The 18,386-nt window shown below is 34.5% G+C and overlaps 1 protein-coding gene across 4 annotated transcripts in view; it reads right to left on the bottom strand.

Annotated features, from left to right (window-relative positions):
* Window positions 1-18,386, bottom strand: part of RIF1 (replication timing regulatory factor 1) — a 56,756-nt gene that overhangs the window by 18,865 nt on the left and 19,505 nt on the right. For all 4 annotated transcript variants that reach the window (XM_081243146.1, XM_081243144.1, XM_081243145.1 and 1 more), the window contains exons 16-26: window positions 17,649-17,735; window positions 14,693-14,766; window positions 14,288-14,468; window positions 12,852-12,959; window positions 12,341-12,490; window positions 8,809-8,908; window positions 4,117-4,381; window positions 2,937-2,979; window positions 2,185-2,387; window positions 1,500-1,599; window positions 232-351 (exon numbers count right to left, since the gene is read on the bottom strand). In XM_081243146.1, coding sequence (XP_081099272.1) covers window positions 232-351; window positions 1,500-1,599; window positions 2,185-2,387; window positions 2,937-2,979; window positions 4,117-4,381; window positions 8,809-8,908; window positions 12,341-12,490; window positions 12,852-12,959; window positions 14,288-14,468; window positions 14,693-14,766; window positions 17,649-17,735 — 1,431 coding nt within the window. The remainder of the gene's footprint in view (window positions 1-231; window positions 352-1,499; window positions 1,600-2,184; window positions 2,388-2,936; window positions 2,980-4,116; window positions 4,382-8,808; window positions 8,909-12,340; window positions 12,491-12,851; window positions 12,960-14,287; window positions 14,469-14,692; window positions 14,767-17,648; window positions 17,736-18,386) is intronic.

Raw genomic sequence — 18,386 nt, forward strand, 5'->3', positions numbered from 1 at the left:
ATGCTCAGTGTTATGCAGACTTAACTTTACTAAGAAGTAATCATCTCCCAAGGCTTCTAGATTACCATGCCATCTTAATAGTCTTCCCAGGCCACACTTTATTATTTCCCTACAATCCCATCTTTTATTTAGTCTTTAACAGGTTTTTCTTCCCATCAGAACTTGTGTATTTGCAAGCTACCATATACTTTAATTTTAAAAGTTCTATTAAATACACTTTGAAAAACATACTTTAGCTGGTGGTTTCATATTGTCTTTTGTATCCTTTGTTTGTGCCAAAAAAGAATCTCTTTTTCCACTTGAGGTTCTTTCCATGCCACTTATCTTCATATTTAACTGTGAATTTTCTGTCTGTTTTTGTAAAAGTAAAACAATTTCACTATGTGCAAATGTTTTTTATTTATCCTTTTCACATTTTGATAATTACAGTCTAATCAATACTCATTTCAAATTTCTTTTGACTATTCATATCTACTAAGATCATGTCAAAGAAAAGAAAGCCACTATCTGATGCAGTAACAGCAAAGATTTGTTGTCTCCAACTTATATAGCAATAGTTGTTTTGCATCCTGAAAATAACATATATCAAATAAACACTATAAAAATGAATCGAATTACTGAACTCAAATATCCCTCTTATTACTGGAAAATTTTTAAAAAGAAAAACCAAAGCCATAAATCTTTAAACAATAAAACATACATGACAGAAAATACTATCAGGTCCCTCCCAACAGAATATATGGCTTTTTCAGGCCAAATTACACTGAAGGAGTCTAAACAAATCTAGATAATTATCTGATAAGAATTTTTATTTTACCCAAAAACCAAAACTAAGTAAGAGCATTTAGCTAGCTATAACACTTTTTCTCCTAAGGTTCTAAACAAAAACCGTGAGACTCCATTTGTTGTTGAATAGGAAAAAAGTGCCTAAGGGTGTTCTACCTGATGAGTATATAGTGCTTCTATCTTTACTCCTTAATCTTTAGACAGTAATCAAGTACTATTAGCCAAAGTAACCTTGGTCCAAATGGATAATGTGATATCAAGGATGTGTTTCTCTGGCAGAATGAATGAGATTCAATGCAAAGAAATTAGAAAATTAAGTGTAGCTCTTGCTTACATAGGGATTAGTAACTAGTATTCCCAGTTTATATAAAGCAACATTTAACCATATATTTCAATAATTCCAACCTCTACAAAACAATACATGAGGTGCCATAGTTAAATAAAAAAGATCATTAATGAACAAGAACCAGAGATTATTTAAATGAGACTCCATGGTGAAACTGACTGCCCTTAATTCCTAAGTTTTCTAGGCCACACAACTAACTTTATGGAAAAGTCCTGTTACGGAACACTTCTGTTCAGGTTTTACTTGTTTATCACTTCAGTAAAACATTCTAAGCTTTTGTCCTTTTTAAAACTACACTGAAACGCAATAAAAGAACTACTCAAACATCATGCAAAAGTAAACAACACCCCCCCACCCCGCAACTTACTGTATCTGAATATGGTCCACTGGATTCCTCAATAATTTCAACATTTTCCAAACCAGGCAACAGAAGCAGAGATTTCTGTTTGGCTTGTTTTAGTATTGGTCTTCAAAAAAATACATAAATATATATGCCTTAAGTAAGTAGTAACGATGACACATTAACAAGAACACTTTAATTATAATTTTAAAGTGGCAAAATACAGCCAACTTAAAGACCATTTTTTACTCCACATATATAAAACTGGGAGAAATTACAGACAATATTTGAATTTTTCACTAAACTCTTCAGTTTCTGAATTTTATTCTTTAAGAAGTTTTCCAATTTTCCAAATTTTAATCATAAAATTTTGAGCAAAATTTTAAATCAAAATTTTGAGCAAAAGTAGACTGTTACATTAAGTACACGACACCTAGATTTAACAGCCATCAATTTCCTGCCTTTTGCTGGAAATTTCTTTTGTTAAGGATAATCTGAAATTGCTTTTTATGTTCCTAAAACTAAGGTTACTCTAAGGACCAAAGCAAAGGGTCAAATAATTTTAATAATCACCATGTACTCCAAATAATAATATTTCAACTAAGAAATCCTCTGCAATGATCCCTCATAAGGAAATTTCATGTTAAAACCAAAATGTCAATACACAATCAGAACAGAGTAACTGTATAAAAGAGTTTTGTTGTTAGCATACTTTAACTCCTCAGGATAAATCAACATCGTCACGTTAGCAAATGTGGCATTCCAGAACTGAGCACTTTGTTTTCTAATCTGTTTATTCTTGTGTGAAAATACTATGCATAATAATGGCGAGATCTGTTCAAGAAGGTCACTGTCGTAAGTCCCAGTGTAGCTGATGTGTAGACAAGAAATAATTTCTCCTAGTAGCTTTTCTAACTAGGAAAAAGAAAAAGTTCATTAGGATAACACTTAGAAATGTTACTTTTCAAACAGAAAAAATAAAAGCACAAAGCATACTAAATTAAACTCACAGAACATGCTACTATTTCAATTTTTTTTTTTAAAAAGCTCCCATCACCTTTAATATATAACACTCTTTATAGGCCGGCAAGAACTTACTTTATCGATACAACAGCTTGAATTCAAGCTTATTCTCCATTAACAGAAAAAATTATGTTTTCACATAAATTATAGGAGATTAATAGTTGCCTACACAAGTTTTACCTATAAAACCTTGGAACCAATTACCTTCATATATAAAGGGATGAGACAGGAGATGAGTTATATGAATTTAAAGCAATATTAAATCTTTCTTTAAAAAACTATCCTTTGATTATATCCAAGTCTTGTTACTAAAAGTTCATTAAAATTAAGGTGTAATGACCCTTTAAAAAAAATCAGTAAAATTGTATTTAAGGAAGACAATTATTTAAATCCTAAAATTTTTCTTCATGAAAGTGTTTTATGGACAATGTCTATTTTTACCTTGTTGTTCATAGAACTATATACTTTAGGAACTTCATCAAACCTATGAAGAAAAACAGAGTACCATTTATATTTTAGAACATTAAACCTAGAAATATCGTAATGCAGCACAAAAAAATGAGACACGTGTAGTGATATACAAAGGTGCCCGAAGACCTAACAAAAATTGTCAAACTGCAAACATTTAAACATGAAACAAACCTGTCTTTAAAATAGGAGTTAAAGAAAAACATCTGGAATAGACCTTAAAGTATTAATACTAGTCACTTGTTTCCATGCTTTTTAAAAAGCATTATTATTTTTGATGAAGCTTAAGGACTAAAAAAGATTTGCAAAAACTTAATGGATTTGGAATTCCATTTTGTAGTTTATAAAATCTGTTCCTAAAGCTTTCTCTGTGAATTTATGAAAGACAGGCTGTATTATAACTGAACCACACAAGCTTGCTATAAAGAACATAATGAATTCTTCCAAAATGCTTCTTTCAAGTATGTTACTTGGGATTTTTTCATGTTGTTTTTTAGGCACCGCTTTCTTTGGTTCAAATGTAAAAGGTAATGTGAATTAATACAAACTTCTGGAGGGTAATTCAGAAATTTAAATGCATATACCCTTTGAACCAACCATTTCAATTTTAGGGCCCTGTTCTGCTATTTAGCGGCAAATGATTTATGTACACATATGTTCAAATGTGATATTGTTAGTTATAAGGAAAAAGACTAGAAAACATATGTCCACCAACAGGAAATTGGGTGAAGTTTCATGAAGCCCTACGCAGACATTAAAAACAATGAGATTCTTAGGTGTATGATGCAAGATGCATCCAATATACTAAGTGCATACCATATATAATACTTAACTGCAAAGCAGTGTGTCAAGTCATATATATCATACATTTAAGAGGTATGCTTTTTGTATTAACAGTTCTGAAAAGACATGCACTGAAGTAAAAAGAGGGTTGGATTAATCATGAAAAATAAAGTGACTTCCAATTTCTATCTCATACTTATTTATTACTTGAACTATCTTTTTAACAAAAGCATAGTTTCATATATTACCCTTTCCACTAAACTTTAGATTAAGATCTTTAACAGCAAAGCTGATATGAAAACAATAAACGTTTGCTACCTAAATCTAGTTATATATGTTTAATTCAAAGTTATTAAGCCAAAATACTTACTTTGACTTTTCGTAAAATAATGCCAGAGGTCTTGTTAAAGTTGCAAATATTTTTCGGATCATAGAAGGCAAAGAAATATGTCCAAATACATTGGAAAGAATGCTGGTGATTGAGTTGCCAATAGCGAGGAGAGTATCAGAATGTACTTCCTTGAGGCTCAGAGTATGGAAAGAATAGATCACTCTCACAATAAGTTTAAATAAAGAAGCCAATTTCCCCAAGGGCTCCTTCTTCTTTTTGGACCAATCTGAAGGTCTCTGTGGTGCTAGGATAAAATTAAACTTATTAAAAACTCAAGTGTGTTGAAAAGTGTCACTGTTCATCTTTACAATTTATGTCTCACATTTACATGACATCTACATCTAATATATGTGTTTCTGTAGAGTGATACCCACAAATCTTAAAATGAAATACCATTAGTGGATAAACATCACTACAACATTATCTCTAAAAGAGAATCAGAGATAAGGGAAAACTGTTTGGCAGAGCTAGAATAAGAATTCCAGAAAAATGACTCTATTTTCTCTAAGGAATTTTTAAATGCATTAAAATTTTTATTTTATAGTCTCAGAATTTCAACAACTAATTTGTAAGAAAACACTAAATTATATAAGCTGTGCTCCAAAATTAAAAGTTTAAAGTCCATTTAAAAAATAAGAAACAAGATTTCCCTTAGAATCATTGCTCCCTGGCTCATCTATAGTACACTAAATCCCACAAATTAATACTGAACAAGTCAGAGATCCAAATCCTCAGAAATAATACAAGGAAAAAAGCTTAGATTTAAAGAAAAAGATGTATCTGTCCAACTTTCCTTTGCACCCTTCTTAGACTCCATCTCTCTCCAGGGGTAAACCCATTATGTCTTGTCAAGAAAATCGTACCTACTCCAAAATTACCTTTGTTTCCCTCAAAGAATCCATTCTTTTAAGGTTAAGATATCTCAGATTTAAGAGAAAACTCTAATTCAGTGCTTATTAATTAAAAATATCATGTGCTGAAATGAAAAACAAGTGTTGCTACTGAAAGGAAGTCAACCTTCTTCCCTAGAATCAGTTTCCCATACATGAATAATTTAAACTGGAAAGGCCACCCAGAAGTTCTTGGCTAGTATGCTGAGGCTGAAGACAGCCTGTAGTCAGGGGAGCAGTTACATACAAGAGACTGATCAAACAGTATATATACTGAGGCAGGTAAATAGAGAAAAGGGATATCCAAGACCAGAATAAACCTTATGATATGAGAAAACAACTGAAAGTAAATCTAGAGAAACATAACTGTGTAGTTCACAAACACACCAATGTATTTCCCACCTCTGTCCACTCAGAGATCCAGAAGCAGTGACACCTTAATAGCAATGAACAGATTTTGGTTTCTAAATGCCATTCTCAGCTAAAAGGAACCATATTCCTTGGAGATATGGCTGGTTCCAGGCGGAGGCAGGGAAAAATATAAACATCTTATGTCAAAGTTCTCAAAGAATAATGGAAACACATGAAAAGGTAATAGACACCAATAAATTAAAGCCTACTGAATAACAGAAATCCATGCTGATAAAAACAAAATAAATAGGGGACAAAGGAAGCTATATCTTATGTTAGGATGTCACTTGCACCTGTAAGTGTCTGGTGCTTAGTGGCTTGATAAATAATTGTAGAATGGTTTATTATGGGAACATAATGAGATAAATAATTAAAATGGGGACAGCTTTTAGAATTAATGTAATTAAAGCAAAGGAGATAAACTCCTTGATACAAAGTAATATAACGTAATTAAATGAAACAATATGAACTACCACTTTGGGAAACATCATAGTGTTTTAAGCAAGAAGCATCAGTGGCTGAAAAACTCATGGGTAAAAGTATGCTGGGTTAACAAGGTATTTCCACGGTCTCAAATTACCTGCCACAAAACATTAACTTATTAATTATAAGTATTTACTAATTAACTTTACAGTGGAAAACCTGGCAGATACCATCTTAACCAAATAGTAAATGTTAACATCATTAGTAATGGGACAAACTGACGTGTGTGCCTGTTGACATAATGCACTGAAAAAAATACTCCTGTAGTATCCCAGTGAAGAAATGCAATCTCAATCTAATCTTGAGGAAATATTGACAGAGCCCAATTGAGAGACTCTCAAAAAGTAACTTTATTTGTATTTCTTTGCTTTAAAAAAAAAAAAAAGGTTTACTAATTTTAAAAATGAATAAATTTATTTATTTATTTATTTTTGGTTGCCTTGGGTCTTCATTGCTGCGCACAGGCTTTCTCTAGTTGCGGTGAGCAGGGCTACTCTCCGTTGCAGTGTGCGGGCTTCTCACTGCAGTGGCTTCTCTTGTTGTGGAACACGGGCTCTAGAGCGCAGGCTCAGTAGTTGCGGCGCACAGGCATCTTCCCAGACCAGGGCTCAAACCCGTATCCCCTGCATTGGCCGGCGGATTCTTAACCACTGCGCCACCAGGGAAGCCCTGTACTCTTCACTTTTAAAGGTTGTGAAAGACAAGACTTGGGAAATGTTCTAGATCAAAGACTTGTCTACAACTACTTTGAAATGGTTCCAGGAAATAAAAATAAAAAGTATAAAGGGGAGTGGGGGATGAAAATGATGACAAAAGCAATCAACTGATAACTGAGAAATCTGAGTAAAGAATGTTTAGTGTCTGTGTATAATTTTTGCAATGTTTCTCTAAAACAAGTTACAAAATAAGTTATCCAAAAACTCTCAAAGTGATCCTTATGCATATTTATGAATAATAATAATTTTCTTTCAACTAGTTCTAATTTTTGTTTTCTCTCTCCCTCAACTTTTGCTGGCAGCTTTTAGAAATCTCCCCTAGCTTCCATAAATTTAAACAGCAAGAACACCTCTTGCAAGACAAGGAATGAAGACAAAAGACTTCTAATTCTGGGTTTATAGATCATGGATAGAATGGATATTCATAATTTTTCAGAAGTAACAAAATAGGTAAAATTATGTCCACCTGGAGCTCATCGTCTTGCCTTATCAAACTTCGGTGGCTTACAATTTCTTTTTTTTTTTTTTGCGGTACGCGGGCCTCTCACCGTTGTGGCCTCTCCCGTTGCGGAACACAGGCTCCAGACGCGCAGGCTCAGCGGCCGTAGCTCACGGGCCCAGCCGCTCCGCGGCATGTGTGATCTTCCCAGACAGGGGCACGAACCCGTGTCCCCTGCATTAGCAGGCAGACTCTCAACCACTGCGCCACCAGGGAAGCCCACAAAAAAATTTCTGATATCATTGGTTATATAACCTTTATAGTTAAGATATTTAGAGAATTTTATTTTTCGGACAAAGAGGTAATCAGATTAAGTGTTGCTCAGCCCAAAAGGGGGCTGAGATTAAAAACAAAAAATTCAAGCACATCCATTTCTGTGGCATCGAGGCCGGGATGCTCTGACCTGTAATACACTTTAGTCACATAACATGTTCCTCTACATTACTATTTAAAACTGAAACACCCCCCCAAAAAGCCAATAACTCCCCCAAAAACCCCTAAAAATATTTTATGTTCTAGTAATCTTTACACTAATTCATCAAAGATAGATCTTATTAAAAGAAAACTGAGGGCCTTCCCTGGTGGCACAGTGGTTAAGAATCTGCCTGCCAATGCAGGAGACACGGGTTCAATCCCAGGTCTGAGAAGATCCCAAGTGCTATGGAGCAACTAAGCCCGTGCGCCACAACTACTGAGGTTGTACTCTAGAGCTTGCGAGCCACAACAACTGAACTCACGTGCCACAACTACTGAAGCCCGCGCACCTAGAGCCCATGCTCCACAATGAGAAGCCACCGCAATGAGAAACCCGCACACCGCAGCAAATAGTAGCCCCTGCTCGCTGCAACGAGAGAAAGCTCGCACGCAGCAATGAAGACCCAATGCAGCCAAAAATAAATAAATAAAATAAATTAAAAAAAAAAAGGATATGAACCTTAAAAAAAAAAAAAAAAGAAAAAGAAAACTGAGTATGTTCCCAATCTTTCAACAGGAAAAGTAACCTTTAAACATCCACATTTTTCATTACTGGAAGGTTCTTTCCTATACAATATGAAAATATATAATCACTGGTAGAAATATATAAGTTCAAAGAACCACTTAGTAGAATAAAATAGCTCAGTATTTATTACAATTTAGAATTAACCAAGGAACATAATTATAAAAATAAGACTTGTTATGATTTCAATTGTTCAATTTTATACAGTAAAAATTGAGTTAAACTTTTAGCATCATTTTAAATTTCCTGTAAAACCATAACTGATTAATCACTGCCACAATTTTCTATGCAGTTGAATGTCAACTCAATGATTATTTCAAATCAGCCTACCAAATAAGAACATTTTGACAAACGTCAAAGTTTTTTGTCCAGATAATCCCTTGTACCAGATGGAGTAAGTAAAATCATTTGTATTATTAGACAATCTCTAAATAGGACAATATTTATGTTTCTGCATAATAAAAAGGAGTTAGATTGGGGCAGGAGGGTGAGAGAGACACACACACAGAGAGAAGGAAAGAGAGCAAGCATGTGAGCTACTAGCATAGTAACTAACATGGTTACACATCATCAGAAGTAGGTAAAACGAGATGGGAAAAGCTATTAGGATTTGCCCTGACAACAGTTCAGACAGCCATGTTTATGATATATTAGGTAAGCAAATAAAATACTTACATTTAATTTTGGGCTGATACTTAATATTATATGGTGAAAAGTCGATGCAATCAACCATTACAGTAATAATATGAGTGATCCTATCCAAGAACAATAAATTCTAGGAAAGAATAGTTAAGTATTATATTAGAATCTTTTAACTACTGGCATGGTTTATATGAAGTTTAAGTAAGCATGAACAAAAATATAAGACTTTAACTCCCACATATAACATATAGTAACACACATGTCATAGCTTATATCATTTAAGGTACATTAAGTATATGGTTATGAATATTTCCCAGTTAACTGCTGTGTGCCAAGTACTATACCTTTTTTTTGTTTCTTAATATTTATGGAAAACAATTCAGCTTTAAGATGCCCAGAAAACTCAGCATATAAACCAATAAATTGAGAATCGAAGAGCTAGGTTCAAAATTAGATTCTTTACCAAATTTCTCTTCAAAATTACAGAAGTGTTCACTAAACCCAGCAGAAACAAAACAAAATGTGAAATGTTGCTAAAGCTCCCCGATACCCTTTCCTCCTCCCTCCTCAAATCCAAATGAAATAAAAATAAACCCTTAGAAGCATCAGACATTTTTCTGCAAACTTTTTTTAAAGACACGGGGGGCAAGGGAGACTGAAAATAGAACAAAGGAAATCCCAGCACCATGAGTCAAAGAACACCTCAAAAATAGTGAGCTTTCCTATAAGAAACTGAGTAACAGAAGACACAGGGAGGGTTCTGAGAAAAAGATATGATGGTCATTAGAAAAATCAAATGGGTAATTAAAAGACTACTGAAATTAAAGTTCTATAACACAGTTGCTCTTCTTTTATTCTCCACTACCTTTCACTTGTCCAATTCACTGGACTAATTCACATGTCTGCCACTAAAGACAACCTCCCCCTGTCAGTGTTAAGGACCAAGAGGAGGAAGGGAGAGCCCCCAGTTAACCTAAGAAAACCACATGGAAGGTTCAGTACAGATGATACATCCATATAGAAAAGATGTTAAAGCTCCAGTGCTTCCTTCTTGCTCACAATTACAAGGCAAAGCTTGCTTGTAACTACAATTGGCTATCAAAGCCAGAAAAACAGGGGATCTCTCCTGGGTAGAAAACACATTCCAGCTACCAATACTGTTCAATATTAACCTTTATTGACAAATATGAAGGAGGTGTGCTAAATACCAATAGAACTAATCCACGAGGAAAGAGGTAATAACAGAAACGGAAGAAAACTACTATCTTCAAAGAGGAAATCATATCCACTTAAAAACATAAATGTAAAAATAAAACTATTATAAAACACCTCAGCATTTAAACAGAGAAAGAATGGAAACAGAAGTATCAAGGTCCCAGAAAGCAGTACCAAAAATAAAGCAAAACACAAACAGATATAAAGAAAGAAAAGTAACAGACACAGAAGATGACACCTGAAGATCTAAGCACTCTTCCTGAGATGAAGGCACAGCTCTTTAGACTGAAAGGGTCTACCAAGTACTTAAAACAGTTTAAAAGATGCCTCAAGACACACCATGGTGAAATGTCTAAATTCTAAAGGCAAGAGGAAAACCCAAAAACTTTACAAGCTAAAAAAGAGGTTAGTAACAAAAAAATTAAAAATTAGTGGGACTTCCCTGTAGTCCAGTGGGTAAGACTCCACGCTCCCAAGGCAGGGGGCCTGGTTTTGATCCCTGGTCAGGGAACTAGAAGCCACGTGCATGCTGCAAATAAGTTCGCGTGCCACAACTAAGAAGCCCACATACCATGCTGCAACTAAAAGATTCCTGCATGCCACAACTAAGACCTGATGCAGCCAAAATAAATAAATGTTTAAAAAATTATATATATAAAAAAATTATTATCAAACAATGCATTTGTAACAGTAAGAAAAATAAGAACAGTCTTAGATGCATAAGTTGTAAAAATGAAAAAAATTTTACAGAAATGAACAAATGAACAGTATCTTCAAAACTGATAAAAATTTTTCTGAAACCTAAAAATTGTAACTAATTACTTAGTTACATATTTGACAAGGAGTTATCAGTCACATACATGTCTGTTATTCCCAAAATACAAAAATTGGACAATGAGGAACTCCAATCTCACTAATGAAGATATACGCAAAAAATTTCAAAACACTTATCTACAATGTTTTAAAAGATTTTCACTGTGACAAAGAAGGGCATCTTAAGGACACAAGTTTGGTTTAACATACGGAAATGCACATTACCAACCGATCTCATATACTCCAGCAGCAACCAAATATGGGCAGCGAAGAGACCATACATAACAGCTGAAAAACAGCTTTAAAACTTCCAAAAACTCAAGCAAGCTTGGTTAAGTTTAGAATTAAATAAATATTCCTTAATAGAAAAACTCAACATTATAAAGATGTAAATTCTTTTCCAAATTAATCTATAAATGCAATATAACCAACCAATGACAAGCAAAGTCTCAACAGGGTATTTTATAAAACTTGATAGATTCTACATTTCTTGCAGAAGAGAACAAAGATGTAAGCCTATCCAAGACAATAATTTAAAGGTGAAAACTGAGGGTCAAGCTTCTCCCTAACAATTATAAAAGCCTTCAACAAATTCACTGTCTAGGTGGCCAGATAAAAGCCAGGGATATACATCAACAAGACAGAAAGTCCCTAACCTCATGGAGTGTGGGGGAAGTTACAGAATGAAGTACACAAGTGATTTTGATAACAAGATGCTCAGACAGAAATTAACAAGACTAATTAAATTAAATAAGATTCTTTGAAGAAGGAAGCACAAACTTCAAGGGCAGTGGTAAGCAGTTCAGATTTTTCCTCCAAATGCAACAAAAAGCTACCGAAGTGTTTTAATCTCATTTACATTTTTAAAGTCGCTCTGACAAATACTATAGTACCAAAATACCATAATCAGAATTCTGCCAATATTTTTAAAAAGAGAATATTATAAATACTTCTACTCTTCTCCGCAGGGGTAACCACTATTAAGAGCTAGAAAATCTATCTTTTCAGATGGAAAAAAGCATTCTTCAGAGTAATAAATAAATTTCAACTGGCAAGAACACTGTATTCATGTACATATGTGAGCATAAATATGTAACTTATGGGTAGAAAGAAAGAGGTCTATTCTAGAATGATACATACCAAACTGCTGACAGCAGTTGTTCTTTTTATAGAGTAAGGGAAAGGAGTGAATAGGAACCTATATTTTTAGATCTACAAACTTCTAGAGGATAGACTTTAAAGAGCTAACAGATATGATAAAGCAAGGTCCAGGACAGTAAGGTCCTTGTACGGTTCATCTAGAATGGCACACACACACCACAGAGTAGTAAAAGCATATCACTGTTAAATGGTCCTGATACATGGACCTTAGAGTCCAAAGACACAAAACTTTTTTGCAAAGCTGTTACTCGTTTTATACTAACTTCATTACTTATAAACTAAAAGCATTAGTAAATGACAGTTCACAAATGTTATCTCTATTTACTTGAAAAGAATCCTTTACATGCAAAAAAGGTCAGCATCAGGATAAACTCACTGAAAAGCCTTCATCTTCCAAACTGGACATTATCTTGGAAGAAAGTTCCTCACAGCACAAATTCTCCTCTGCAGTTGCCACCAAAGCTGCACAGCGAGCAAATGCTCTATATAATTCTGACCAAGTTTTAAGTAAGGTCTTCATGGTGGCCTAGTAATAAAAAAGAAATTTAGAAAACACATCTACACATCAAAACACCTAACAGAATACATCTTTAACATTTTTAAAACACGGTAATGTTTAAGGTGTCAAAGAGGAGACTAGTATAGGGTAGTGAGTGTGCCCACTTCCACAGAGCTCTAACTGAAGAACTGTAATAATGCCACAATACCAGCAATTATCAAAGGTCAAGAGGAGCTTCTCTCTTCCTTCACCACTTTCCTTTCTCCTAAGCTGATTATAGGTCATAACAAAGTCTTGTTTTAGGTAAAATTACTGTAGGGGTTCATTATAAAGGGTGACATAATATTTTCAGAAAAATGCAAATTCATCAAGTAAAACTTTGCCTTACCACTGGAATTTTCTGTGCTGAAAAAACATGGTTTATCGGTAAAGTCAGTGCACAATAGATGGCACTAAAATTATGTTCTAAGGCATCACCTTGATTCACTTCATTGGTCTGAAACAAGAAAAACAATGAAAAAGTTAGACAAATTACCATCTAATTCTAGCCCGAAGTAGTAACATCTTACTATGTGTAGTGAGTAGAATTGTGTCTCCAATGTTGAGATGTTCAACAGATGGTGAACTCCTAACCTCTGTAACCTTTGGAAATAGGGTTTTTGCAGATGTAATCATGCAATAATGAAGTCATGCCGGTTTAGGGTGGGCCTTAACAACCGGCATCCTTATAACAAAAGGGGAAGTTGAATAGACAGAAGATACTTTGAAGAATGCCATGTGAAGATGGAGGCTGAGACTGAAGTGATGTATCGACAAGCCAAGGAACATCAAGAATTACTGGAAGCTAAGAGAAGAATGGAACACACTCTCCTTCAGAGCTCCAGAAGAAACCAAACCTGCCAACACCTTGATTTTGAAATTCTGGCCTCAAGAGCTATAAAAAAATAAATTCCTATTGATTTAAGCCATCAGTTCATGGTAATTTTTTAAGCAACCCTGGGAAACAACGCACTGTGTTTTAAGTCCTAAAAAAGAATCCCAAAGGAGACTCCAAAATCTTTTACTATACACAGAAGGTAGACTCAAGCAAGGACTTATAAAAAGGGCCTCTAGCATCCTTTAAACAGTGGGAAATTATTTAGGAACATAAACTTTTTTTCTTCGGGAAGAATATGTTTAATGGAGTGTTGGCTCGAGCAGCCAAAATAAGGGCTACTGTATAACCACGTAACAAATTCTTTGGAGTCTTCATTCCATTGGAGAGTTATAACAGATGCTTTATCTGATGAACAGATAAAGCAGCTGATGAACTATTAATAGTGACAGAACTTGAGCTCCATACCCTGACAATATTGCCACTTTTTAAAGTAATTAAACGTAAGGGTTAGTCAACTCTCAACAATTAATGATTTAGGAACTACAATATGGCTCTGAGGTAATCACCAACATAGGATCCTATTGACCATGGGATCCTAAGAATATACAGTCTAGTCAAGATACCCATATTATTCCCCGTAGTACAAATGAAAGAATCCAAGATATAAACAGGGGAATCTGTATATACCATGTAAGCCTTCTGGCTTTCTAATTACTGGAGAAAGTGGACTGTTTAGTCCCCACTAAGTTATACTTTCTCGAATAAGGCAGAAACATGATGAAATCAACTAACCTAAAGAGTAGAAAATTAACCAATCCTGCAGAAAAAAATATGCAATATCTTCCATTCAAATACAAACTTCTATTCATATATCCCTGTGCTCTAACAAGGAAGAAAAAAAGGGAATATATTAAATTTGGGGGAAACATGCAGCTAAAATATCATACCTGATTTATCCATTCAGTTAATGGGGTGACTATAATACTCCACATTCTCCAAAGATGCTCCTTGTTTTCCAACTGCTTTGCATTTTGATTAATAACATTTAAGACAGAGTCACTGAAAGCTAGCGGTGAAGTTGGACCAGAAAGAACACAGCCTACAAGTGTTTCCAGGTTGAGAAAAAACCTGGAAAAAAAATTTTCAACTATGCATTAACTGTACTTTCTTCGAAAATACATTAATTACATTATAGCAAGGTTATAAAAATAACTGACAGAAAAGACAAAAAATGAATCTCAACTCTTATTTTGATTTTTTTCATTTTTAAAAAATTTAGAGTAAGTCAAAAGAATATCATTCATCACATGACAAACTTTCCAAGATAAACAAAACTGTTTGTTTAAAATTACCTTTCATCTTCTACACCACATGCCAATAGATTATTATTGAAAATTAACTGAATTAAGAACAAAGCAGGAGTTCCCTGAAAAAAGATGGGAGATGGCAATCAATCTTCCTGTTACAAACAGTATACCTTCTTGTTATACTTGTTTTCTACAATAAATTATGTGAAATACGACCGTTTTAAGCTTGAGAAATTTAACTTTCGAAATTACTTAGGAAATGACAAAAATGATAGCAAATGTACTTCCACAAACTAAACACAAAAAGCAAGCTTTTAATCATAGCTGTTATATCTATGTGAGCAATTAAAGAACAGAGAGAGATTCCAGATATAAAAAAAATGTTGACTTATAACTTGCTGGATCAACAATACCTACATCCAGAAGATATTAAATATACTTCACCATATGTAACCCAATGCTACTAAGCTTCCAAAATTTGTAACAGTAACCTAAACTATTATTATATAAAAGCAAAGAGAAAACTTTCCTTCTAGAACCCTTTGTTTAATCCAGGAAAACAGTTCCATTAATAGTGCCATACTTAATTCTTCACATTAATTATAACTAGTGTACCTTGTTTTATTGTGCTTTGCAGATACGGCATTTTTTACATATTGAAGGTTTGTGGCAACCCTATGTCGACCGAGTCTATTGGCACCATTTTTCTAACAGCATTTGTTCACTTCACGTCTCTGTCATATTTTGGTAATTCTCACGATTTTTCAAACTTAACATTATGTGTCCTGACGGCTCCACTAACCCAGCCATTATCCTGTCTCTCTCCATCTCCTCTGGCCTCCCCATTCCCTGAGACACAACAATATTGAATTTAGACTAATTAATAACACTACAATTGCCTCTAAATGTTTAAGCAAAAGGATTAGTTGCATGTCTCTCACTTTCAATCAAAAGCTAGAAATAATTAAGCTTAATAGGGAAGGCATGTCAGAAAGGCCAAAAGCTAGGCCTCTTGTGCAAGTTAGCAAAGTTGTGAACGCAAAGGAAAAGTTATTGAAGGAAATGAAAAGTGCTACTTCCGTGAACACAAGTAATAGTAAGAAAGCAAAACAGCCTTATTGCTGACATGGAGAACGTTTTAGTGGTCTAGATAGATCAAACCAGCTACAACATTCCCTTAAGCCAAAGCCTAATCCACAGCAAGGTCCTAACTCCTCAATTCTGTGAAGGCTGAGAGGTGAGGAAGCTGCAGAAGAAAAGTGTGAAGCCAGCAGAGTTTGGTTCACGAGATTTAAGGAAATAGCCCTCTCCATAACATCAAAGTGCAAGGTGAAGCAGCAAGTGCTCACACAGGAGCTGCATCAAGTTATACAGAAGACCTAGCTATTTAATTAATAATGATGGTGGTTACCCTAAACAACAGATTTTCTACCTGTTGATAAAACAGCCTCGTACTGGAAGAAGCCATACAGGACTTTCACAGCTAGAGAGGGAAAGTCAATGTTTGCTTCAAAGCTTCAAATGACAGGCTGCCTTTTATTAGGGGCTAATGCAGCTAGTGATTCTAGCCAATGCCATTTACCATCCCCAAAATACTAGGGCCCTTCAGAATCATGCTAAATCCACTCTGCCTGTGCTCTATATAAATGGAACAAACCCTGGATGACAGCTCATCTGTTTACAACATGGTTTACTGAGTATTTTAAGCCCACTGTTGAGACCTACTGCTCAGGAAAAAAAAAAAAAAGAGAATCCTTTCAAAACAGTACTGCCCATTGATGATGCACCTGGATACCCAAGCACTCTGACGAAGATGTACAATGAGACTAATGTTGTTTTCATGTCTGCTAACACAAAATCCATTCTGCAGATCAAGGAGCAATGTCGACTTCCAAGCCTTTTTCAGAAATACATTTCATAAGGTTATAGTTGCCATAAAGAGTGATTCCTCTGATAGACCTGGGCAAAGTAAACTGAAAACCTTATGGAAAGGACTCATCATTCTAGATGCCGTGAAGAACATTCATGATTCATGGGAAGAGGTCAAAATATCAACATAAACAGGAGTCTGGAAGAAGTTGATTCCAACCCTCCTGAATGACTTAGAGGGGTTTAAGACTTCAGTGGAGGAAATAACTACAGATGTGGCAGAAACAGCAGAGAACTAGAATTAGGATTGGAGCCTGAAGATGTGAAAGAATTGCTGCAATCTTATGATAAAACTTTAACAGATGAGGAGTTGCTTCTTATGGATAAGCAAAGAAAGTGGTGTCTTAAGATGGAATCTACTCCTGGTGAAGATGTTGAAGCGACAACAGGATTTAGAATATTACATAAACTTAGTTGATAAAGCAGCAGTAGGGTTTGAGAGGACTAATTAATTCTGAAAGAAGTTCTACTGTGGATAAAACGCTATCCAACAGCATTACATGCTACAGAGAAATCATTTGTGAAAGGAAGAATCAATCACAGCAAACGTCACTGTTGTCTTATTTTAAGAAATTCCCAGCCACCCCAGCCTTCAGCAACCACCACCCTGATCAGTCAGCAGCCGTCAATATGGAGATAAGACACTCCAGCAGTAAAAAGATGACTCACTGAAGGCTCAGATGATAGGCAGCATCTGTTTAGCAATAAAGTACTTTTAAATTAAGGGGTTTTTTTGGTTTTTTTTTTTATAGTAATAATGCTATTTACTCACACTTAACAGACTACAGTATAGTGTAAACATTAACTTTCACATGCATTGGGAAATGAAAAATTTCATGTGACTTTCTTTACTGTGATATTCACTTTCTTGGCAGCAGTCTGGAACTGAACCTGCAGTATCTCTGAGGTACGCCTGTACTTTGTCTATCATTTTTTCCTTAACATAATCAGCATATTCAAATTCAATTCTCTTGGAACTTTGCAATCTAAGTTTCACTACCTTAAGAAAAAAAATACCATGGATCTTTTTGTTTATTAGCTAATTTAGTATCATTACATTTAAGATACTTGCATTAAGAATATCCATATTAGCAACCTGATATGCTGGAGAACCTAGTACTTTCTGAGGAAGTCCTTTAATTGTAATTTCCATGAGAACCTAAGAAAGACAAAAGGTTTTACTGTACATTAGCCATAAAAGTAGTACCTTACTTAGTAAAAATCTTATAGTATTAACTATATTTTTAACAATTTATTACAAGTAATGTTCATTAATGTAAATACATTCTCATTAGCTTAAAATGTTCAAATACAGAAATATAAATAATAAAATGATGAAGTCCTTTCTTATCTCCAGGAATAATCAATGTTACTGGTTTGGAGTTTATTTTTTAGACCTAAATTTCCATATATGTAAGTACAGAGAAACGTAACTTCCTAGGCTGGCTGTCTTGTACCTATTGTTTTATACCATTAATGATATTGTACTGTAAGATACTTTGGAACTAATTTTCTTCACCTGACTGTGTTACAGAGTTTTCACATCAGTCTATGTAGACACATTCTTAACTGATAAACAAATGTGCAGTTTGTTCAAACTTTTTAAAAATTAATGGTCCTTGAGGCTATTTTCATTTTTTATACTACAAAAAGAAATTCTGCAATCAATTATGTACTCACTAGTGCCAGAAGCAAGTATTTCAAAGAACTGCTAACTAGAAGCTGTATCTAAGACACGCCTCTCAAATGTGACAGAGATTACCAAACTGCCATCCAAAAATATTATTATACTGGTATTAACCTGAATTAT

This window comes from Mesoplodon bidens (genome assembly GCF_964165515.1).
Source record: "Mesoplodon bidens genome assembly, chromosome: 8".
In the NCBI taxonomy this organism is placed as follows: Eukaryota; Metazoa; Chordata; class Mammalia; order Artiodactyla; family Ziphiidae; genus Mesoplodon; species Mesoplodon bidens.